The sequence below is a fragment of the Gavialis gangeticus genome, unplaced genomic scaffold (genome assembly GCF_001723915.1).
Source record: "Gavialis gangeticus isolate Ggan-Ray unplaced genomic scaffold, GavGan_comp1, whole genome shotgun sequence".
NCBI lineage: Eukaryota > Metazoa > Chordata > Crocodylia > Gavialidae > Gavialis > Gavialis gangeticus.
In genome coordinates this window covers 44736168-44745877 of record NW_017728996.1, presented here as the reverse complement: position 1 = coordinate 44745877, position 9710 = coordinate 44736168, and the positions used below count along the sequence as shown (strand labels likewise).

Genomic DNA, 9710 nt, shown 5'->3' with positions numbered 1-9710 from the left:
AAGATGAAAAAAATTGTATGGTTGAGACTACACTAATTTTGGCCACATCTGAAGAGGTTTTTTGTTTGTTTTTTTTTTTAAGAACAGTCAAAGCTCTCTTGGATGGATAATACAAAATCAAGTGCTAAATGACTCCGTTTCTTTCAGCCAATCATTTAAATCCCACAAACATGAGATTTCCATTGGAAAACGCAAGATATGCAGTGTTAATCTAGAGGAGAAATGATGACTTAAAATCCAGCTGAAGGCAAAAAGATGCATTCTACTACTACTTATGAGTTGATGTTGTTTATCATATGCAAAATGTTCTTAAAAAAAAAAGAGATATTTTAATAGAAGAGCTGAGAAAAAGAGACTGTGTTACATACATGGTATTTTCTGTTGACCCTAGATAAACTCTTCTGCAAAGAAGTAGTTGTGGTTCCTCATTTTTTGTAAGGTTTCCAAATATTTCTTCTATGTTTCTTTATTTGACATCTCAAACATGGAAATTTGAGCTTCAGTTTATACAGACATTAAGTTATTTTTGTTCAAATATTTTATTTCTTTTAATAGTCAAATGTCTGGCTTGTCAGTACTCTATTAGTATTAAAAAGAGTGGTGTGATGTTATTCAAGGTCCAGCGTTTAGAATGTCCAAAACAAATGGATATGGTTAATGAGAAAGTGATTTAATCTTTTTCTGCATCATTGTCAAGCTAGCTGTCAAGAAAACAAGGCTATGCAACATCTTTGCTCTCTGAAATTCATCAACCTGGGTGTGAAAGTACTCAATTTAAGAATTCTTCTATTTTGACAAGCATACCTTGAAAAGACAATTTAACATTTTTTTCCCTTACAAGTCACTTGACAGAAGTATGTTTCTGACTTGTGAGATCTTTACCTATTTTTAGCCAGTATTTCTTTCAAAGCACATACCTTTTGTGGGAGATTATAGTAAAAGTATTTACTACAAACCAAATTAGAAATAGTCCTACTGCTTGCAAGAATACTAGTCAAGTAGACATAACTTCTCATTACAGAATGTAATATGCTAAACATTACAAATAACCTATACATGCACTTAATTCTGTAGAAGCACAAGGACCTCCCTAAAATGTGCTCCAAGCTTTTCACAAGTCATTGTAACAGTCTTCTTTTTAACTTCTATTCTTTACCACATAGCCATAAATTATTATTTTGAGTTGCATGTTCCAAACTAATTCCCTCAAGAATCACTGTACTTGGATGCTACAGATGAAGTAACAATATTCATTAAACTTCTAAAATTTTATTGTAATAAAAATAAGAGGCATAAGAAATAAAGAGAAGTTGCAGAACTGAAATAATTCAATGTAAGAAATGGCAAATCATGGAAATGGTGATTTGTATGACAGTAAGCATCTGCAAAACAAAAACATGAAAAAGCCCACCTCCTCCACTGCATCAGTTTTTGCAGGTATCCACACACTGGAAATACAAATGATCTGTTACTGAAACAGGTCTCAGGTTATCTACAAAATGACCAATTACATATTCTATTTATCTTTTTCTTTTTGCTCTTTTTCCTTCTTTTCACGTTCAGCTTTTGCTTCTTCCTCCTCATGCTGTTTTATCAACTGTTCCACCTCTTTTTGCTTTAGAACCCTTATAACTGTCTTTCCATTCTCTCTTGTCAATGTTGCAATTTCAACTGAAACAGAGAGAAAGCATATGGTTGACACCTGCATTTTTATAACCGCACTAGATAGTTTTAGAAAAAAGCAACAGCCAAAGTTACTATTACTAGTTAGAAATGTCAAAAGGAGTCAGAGGGAGCTAAGCAAAAAGCTCTGACAGAGCCAAGGGTACTGAATTCAGCTCCTTTGAACATCTCTGCCTATGGCCAGAATCCTATCAACTTCAGTGAACGCACGTCTAGGGAAGGTCAGTAAGACTGCTCTCATATGACAAAATACTCTAATGCTTGTCTGTAAGCTTAAAACTCATTGCTGCATCCTCAAAATCTGCCACTGTCCACTGAAATCATGAAGCAATTTAATAGCTAATTTCTTAAGAATCCACCACCCTTATCTGTGACTCAAGACAATTGTTTTTTCACACAACCAATTTGTTAGTCTTTTCACAGAAAGCATTTAGGATTTCTCAGCAAAAGAAATTATTCCAAGCTGAACTAGAGATATGGAAAAGCAACGTTGTTTACCTTTCTCTGCAGAGAGTTTACTAACATCCATGGTTTTGTTTAGGACCTTAATGGCTAAAGCAAGTGCTGACTTCAAAGTCATTTCCCCTTCTTTGTAGTCTTGCTTTAACATTGACACTGCTGCCTGTAAAACAATGTATATAAACAACTACTGTTGAAAAGTTTTTTTTCCTGTCGGATGTCAGAAAATATTAATGCCAGTATTACTACATGAAATGTTTTACAGCAATTATTTTTGCTTTGTAGTAGCAACATGTGTGCAAGTGGCACAACCCATCAAATCTATTAACTATTAAATACATAAACTGGTCAAGTCATTGATTTACATGTATGTCTTCGTTAATAAAATAAAGCAAAATAACTTACTGCACTGTTATTCCCGATACATGTGGCTTTCCACCCTCCATAATTTCCACTAGGATCACTCTGATAAAGCTGAAATCCATAATGCTTATCCCAGCCAATGTATAGCAATGAAACACCAAAAGGACGTTTTCCTGTTAAAAACAAGGGTATTAACACACTAAATTTAGTAACAAGAATTGTCATGGGTGACACTTAAAAATATCAAAGAAAACTGTTAAATCCTCTTATGTGAGCTAAGATTTCATACAGCTATCTATGCACTTCTGCTACATTAGATAAGCTCTACTACAAATCCTTCCTTTGTTTCTTCCAAGATGTAAGGAAGAAAAATAAGCTGGAGACTTACTTCAATTTAACCCAACCAGAAATTCAATTCCACGACCAGAAATCAGCTCAGTATTTTAAAAATCAAGCCTTCAGCAAACATCCTGAAATTTCTATCTTAAAAGTTCCAGAAAACGTATTTTGATGGGCCATATCTCTTCACTACAAATATACTGGATGCTAGGACAATTACTGGATTAGGGATTCCGGCATTTAAAACAGTAATTACTGGTCTAGGTGAAAACACCACAATTCTTGCATTAGGAAACACGCTCTGGGACCCATGGCAAATTAACAATACCACTGCTCCCCAGCTGCTAAATTTATGGACCTGTACAAAGTTGCAGTAGCATAACTGATGTGGGTGCTGAGGCAGCAGTCCTGACCATGTTTGGAAGGAGCAGGGGGAAGAGGGAGGCTAAGGGAAGGCCAGGAGTGCAAAAATACCTATTGTTGCAATAGTGGTTGCTTGCCATTGGCAGGGTGGCAACTGGCATTGTCTCATGTGCTGCAGCTGCCCAGGGAGTGGAGCTGCCCTTTTAAGCCTATCAGGAGCCCCACAGGCCAGAAGACATAGCGCCACACCTAGGGTTGGTCAGTGGCTTGATTAAACACATGGGTGCTATCCATTTGCCGATCAACCCTGTGCATCAGCCTAGTGCAACTCATCTGGCTTATGGAGCTGGATGGGTTGATCACTACAGCCCTAAAACAAATCTTCCTCTTTTGCTATGGGTGAGGTTAACTCCCAGAAAGTTTAGGGAACCCTGTTTACAAGGTCCTACATTTCAGCCACTAACTTTTGAGCAGTGACTGAATGCCTGTATCTACATTAGAGGGTAGGGCAGGATGGCACCTTATAGACTTAATGAGTTTAGAGGCATAAACTTTTGTAGGTGACAACTTATTTCCTCAGATTTCATAGTGTAGCACAGCTTCAATGCACAGCACCTAAAGAAGTAGGTTGATACTAGTTAGTCTCTAAGGTGTCACCCTTCTTTACTGCAGACTAACATGCCTAACCACCTCTCTATATCGATACTAGCAACCTTAAGATCTGTCCTTTACTATTACTGTACTATTTCTGCCATACAGAAGTTAATTAATCCTTGCAATAGTTTTCCCAGGGATCATTTGCTGCTTTAGAAGTTTATAGGGCAAGTACATGACTTAAGCATTGTAAATGATCCTATGAAAGTTATTCCCAAGACGTTTAGAGGCCTCTAAAAAGTTCCAGGCATTACCTCCAAACTGTGTATAAGCTTGCTTAATGTCACACAAGGCTGTTACCAACTGCTCACAAGGAATTGGTTCTTGATATTGCAACAAATACCTATGGTTAACAAGAAAGATATAGTTAATAATGTTTTTTATTAAGAGAGAAATTCTCTATTCTTAAAAATAAAATGTTTTGTTGAGACAAATGAAAGCTACCCAAGTAAAAGACAGGTTATTACAAGGGGATGGACAATTAATTACCTAAGGAGAAACGAGGCGTCTTAAAATATTACAAAAATAATAGTTCAAACTAAGCATGCCTCTACATTTAGAATTTTTACCACAAATTCTTACTTACAGACATTCTTCTCACCATGTTAAAGTATGCTTTACTAAAATGAATGCAATTAATTTAATTATTGAATAATAAACCCGATCCTTACGTGTCATCAATGCATACACAGCAGAAGTTAGGGGTACATGTATGTGGCTTAATATCTTTTATAATAAAGGGCTTAGTCTGTCTGTAATGCCAACTGCGCATGCGCCACCAAAAGGACGGGCAGTGACTGGCTGCACAGGCCAAACTGTGTGGCAGCAGCGAACATGCCCTGGCCACCTGAGCAGCAGGGCTTCTCCCCACCTCCCTGCCTGAGAATGAGGGGGAAAGGTCACGGTGGCAGCGCCCCCACTGCCTTTCCCCAAAACCCCCTGAAACAGCTGGCAGGGAAGGAGGGAGGGGAATGGGAAGGTGACCCTGACAACAGCAAGCAAGGAGGGGGAGGTGGTGGGGAAAGAAGGCTGCACGGGGCCCAGGTGGGGGTCATGGTGACAGCTGTTGTTGGGGCCGGACAGCAGGGAAGGAAGGGAGGGAGGGAGGGAAGTGGGGACGGGGGTCATGGTGGCAGTGCCCCACCTCCCAGCCCTGACAACAGCTGGCAGGGAGGGAAGAAGGCAGGGGAACAGGGAGGAGAGAGGATGGGAAGTGGGGGGAAGCCCTGTTGCTCCAGGGAGGAGACAGAGCCAGGTAGGGAGCCGCCATGCCAAAGGCTGGAGGAGAAGGTGGCAGCAGCAGGACTGTTTATATGGCCAGCCCGAAGGGTGAGCAGGAGGTGGCAGGGGGCATGTAAACATACCCTGAACCACTCCGTCATTCATGACAGGCAATTGGCTAGTTTTATATATAATGACTTTATACTTCACAAAGGAATCGTAAAATGGAAAAAAAGTATTTTTTTAAAACAAGCCACAACTATATGAGAAGACTTTGTATGCCAGTATTTTCTTTATTTATTGAGACATATGTTCTTTAGGTATTTATCTAATCTCCCATCATTGTAAGGTGTAAAGATATTTGGGTAACAAGGTACATTTGTGAAGGTGGTTAACACTGGAACAGGCTACCCAAAGAGGATATGCCATCTCCATCCTTGTATATTTTTAAGCATCTGTCTAACCTGCTCTTGACTGGGATGGTTTAGTTAGGGACAATTGCAGCTTGAGCAGCAGGGTTGGACTAGATGACCTCATGAAGTCCCTTCCAACTCTACTATTCTAAGATTCTAAAAGGCACAAACAGTTTTCTGCTTCCTTAATTTGATTTGTCAAATCTTCCAAAACTGAAAAAAAAAAATTTATGGAGTAGGGTAAGCATATCCTAAAATATGTTTTATTACGAGGTAATTAATAACTAGAAAACACAAAAATGAGAACTGTATACAGAACTTTAATCAAGGGCAGAAGTTAAAGAACATACTTTTTATGTTAGTAAATACACACAGCAAAAAAGGATAGCTCTTCCCTTGTTAAGTAATTTATACTGAAGTCTGAATTACTCTGAAGTTTTTAAGTAAAACTACAAAGACATACCTTTGTGCAATCAGTCTCAGTTCATTCGTTAGAACATTTGCATCTGAAGTTATTCCTGCAACACTGCAAGCCATATCCCTGAAATACAAATATATGAGTATATTGGGTTCTTATTTTTGCCAAAGCGAGTTATACCTTCATGCAGTACTTCAAGGAGAAGCAACATATTTGCATATTTTTTATCAAAACCACAGTTGGAAAGATTTTAAAAGTTCACAAGCTCTAGCCACAGCACTTTATCTGATGCATGTATGTTACAAGTACTGTATAGGCAGAACACTAATATTGAGATGACGGAATTTATACACCGTATGGGTTTATACAAACATAGATTAATGCAAGATTATTAAATTCTAAATATTAATAAGAGAGCTCTAAAGGAGCTATTAGATATGCACACTACTACTTTGCAGGCCATAATTAGTGTTTTCCTAGAGCCTTTTAATCAACTCAAACAATGGGATGCCCAATAAAAGATCTAAAAACTGTATATGAATGGAAATTTCTTATTGATACGTAGATGCTTGTTCAACTAACAAATTATCTGACTGTCACTGGAATAACATTTTGAGAGAAATAACTATTTCAGATGAGAGTAGTGCATTTATTTTTTAGCAGAATGTGCCACGTGTCCTTGATAGTTCGAAGAGGTTTTAGCTTAGTTAACTTACTTGTGCTGAATTTGAGATGTCTACAAGACATCAACTACTCAAAGCAGAAGAGACGAGAAAAATAAGCCAGACAGTGCATTTAAGGGGGAAATGGGGAGTAGTAGTATGAGGAGATGCAACTAATTTCTAGGGCTGTGCGAAACAGCTGTGTTTCACTTCAGTTTCAGATTCAGCCATTTAGGAGGATGGCGATTCATTCTGGTGTTTCAGATCACTGTCCTGTTTAATTTTCGCTGAATCTATTTCGAACAGGCTGCAAGCTTTGCGCAACCCTACCCAGCTGGGCGGGGCTGTGGGCAGCTCGTCCAGGGGAGGGCCACTGCCCTTTGTGCAGGCAGGGAGACCCCCATGCAGATTTCTGATCCCTGTCATGCTGGGTCATGGGGCAAGGAAGTGGCACAGAGCGGCAAGCAACCCTGCTTGTCTCTGCTGCATGACTCAACTCCGCAAGGAGCAGAAATCTGCACCGGGGGTCTCCTCGCCGACGCTGCCTGGCCCATGCTGCCCCAGTGATGTGGGGCTGCATGGGGCAGGCAGCAGCGGCAAGCAGACCCCAGCACAGATCTCTGCTCCCTGTGGAGCCAGGTCGCACAGCAGGGATTGCCCAGCCCCTGGTTCGATGCCCCGCAGCTCTTCCCAGGGGCTCTAGGCCCCTGGATCTGTCTGCCGGGTTGCAGCAGCGCCGTAGTCTTTCTGGTGCTCGGCGCAGTTTAACCAAGAAGCTGCCACTGGCCCCAGCCTGCAGTGGCAGCCTGATTAAACCTCCTGCACAGATCGGGGGCCTGTGCCCCCTGGGAAGAGCTGGGGAAATGATCAGAACTGGGGGATACAACTGGGAGCTAGATGTCAATATCAGAGCAGGTCCCCCTGCCCGTCCCCCGCCCCATCCCCAATTTCCCCTCCCTCTTCTTAGTTTTTGTTTCCCTCCAAGCCTGGCTCTGAAACTCCCTGAAACATTTTTTAAACGTTTTGGAGCCTTCTGAATTCATTTTGGAGCTGTTTCAGAGCCTCTCATTTCGATTCAGATGCCATGTTTCAGGTGCCGAAACAGCTCTGAAACGAAACGGCTGCCAAAATTTCGCACAGCCCTACTAATTATGCCTTTGACCACAGGAAACTACCCACTGGATGTGGCCCCATAACCAGCCCTTGGCTGCCCCAAAGATCAAAGGAAGTGGAAGTGAGGATAAAGAGTCCCTTTTATTCCACGTGCACCAAAGCAACTGAGATAAACTCAAATTATCGAGCCCCACATTGAGGGCAAGAAATAGATTCTGATAACTACTAGCAATAGATATAGCTCCTAGAGCAAGGCTGGCAATTATTTTGACTGGAGGAAAACTTAAGTTTTGATGAGCTGTCAAAGGCCACAAGGATACACCCCATGTCAAACTCCTAGGCCCCAGCCCTTAATGAGTGCCCCACCCATTTTCACCATTTTGAGACCAGTAGTCCTGCCCCTAATCCCAGAGCTTTTGCCACAAGACGTCCCTCCCCATGAAGTACTCTTTCTGGAAGAAGGGAGTGTAGCAGGGACCTGGCAGAGCCCTGTACTCACCAGGGTGACAACTGGCAGCATGCTCTGCATGCAGTGGACTCCCCATCAGTCCTGCGGAAAAGTGGTGAGCCCACGGGCCGACAGTGCACTCCACCACACCACTGTTCCCTCCACAGGCCAACCCCCCAGGCCAGGGTGAAAGTCAGAACCCAGGCTCCCGCCCGAGAACAGGGCACGTGGCCAGCTAAGACAGTGTTACCTAGGGCACAGAAGCTGCAGGGGCAGGGGCTGATGAGCCCCTCTGGGGCTCTCAACATCTGGTGGCAATGGCAGCAGGACACATGGAGGCAGGCAGGGATCTGGGTTGGCCCAGACCAATCCAGAACTCCCTACATAAGTACCAGCCCTGGAAGAGGAGGAACACCAGCATAGGCGCTGGCCCACATCACATCCCTCCACCAAAGCCAAGGACCTGGGATCAAGGACCAGTGCAGTACAGGTTCTCCCTACAGAACTCTGATTGCCACTCAACTGCTGGAAGGCAGGCATCTTTAGCAGCTCCAGAGGTTTGTAATGCCTATGGCCCTAGATTACCCGAAGGACCTAACCCAGGACAGACCAGCCCACTTGGATTGGGCTCATAGCAAGGGTAAACCCTCAAGAGCCCCGACTGCCTGAAGGAAGGTGGCGAAGATACGCAGCTGGGCCAAGGCAAGGCCTGAAGCAGGCACAAATATGCTTATTTAAGTTATATTTATTCATTTTCTAATGCAGGCCAGGCACCACTGACTGCAGAACTTGATCAAGACCTCCAAACTCAGCCAATGTATGCTGACACTGGGCTGCTTGGTCACACCAAGTTGTGGTGGGCAAGATATGAAAATAGGGGAATGAGACACCCATTGAGCATGCAACACGTAGGCTCCACCCCATTGTGGCCGCTCGGACTGGGTCCCTCTACAGGGTTGCCATCTTGGAACTGGAAGTCCTGCCCTGTCACATGGTCCACAATATAAGACCCATCCACCTGCCACCAAACCTTGCCCCAATTACCACCACGTTGGTTCCAGAATCCCCTATCCTTATCACGTGGTCCCTGACATCAGAAGGTCCACCCCTTGACTGGGAAACACTGCCCATCCACAAGGCCCACCCTCACGGTGAATGGCCTGTCCCTGAGGGCCCAGAAGTTCTGCCAAGCATAACCTATCAGATAGTGAGGGGTTGTCACTCCTCTAGTAACCTGCCCCATCACCCTCATCTAATCAGTGGGGCTTTCAGGGGCATCAAAACTCCCTGAGATGGCACCAAATCAATTAAATTAAGGGCCATACACAAAAACTTTCAAAAGAAATCATTTTAACAAAGTATAGGTAAAAAACAAATCATATACTAAAAATCAAACATCTACCATAACATATTTCAATTCTATTTAAAAAAAATCTTTTTGTCCTGATTTATGTGCTTTTCTGGTATATACAAAGGCAATTGCATAATAGCTGAAAATGAAGTCTTATTCTTGTATAGTGTGTGGGGGGAGTAGAGAGGTATATGTGGGGGGCGGGGTGTGGCAGGGATGTGGG

The 9710-nt window shown here is 42.5% G+C and overlaps 1 protein-coding gene across 1 annotated transcript in view; it reads right to left on the bottom strand.

Moving 5' to 3' along the window:
* Nucleotides 1-1249: 1249 nt before the first annotated feature.
* Nucleotides 1250-9710, bottom strand: part of PSMA4 (proteasome subunit alpha 4) — a 14164-nt gene continuing 5703 nt past the window's right edge. The window contains exons 5-9 of the mRNA XM_019504407.1: nt 5959-6036; nt 4116-4204; nt 2548-2678; nt 2182-2305; nt 1250-1671 (exon numbers count right to left, since the gene is read on the bottom strand). Of these exons, the coding sequence (XP_019359952.1) occupies nt 1517-1671; nt 2182-2305; nt 2548-2678; nt 4116-4204; nt 5959-6036 (577 nt within the window). The 3' untranslated portion in view covers nt 1250-1516. The remainder of the gene's footprint in view (nt 1672-2181; nt 2306-2547; nt 2679-4115; nt 4205-5958; nt 6037-9710) is intronic.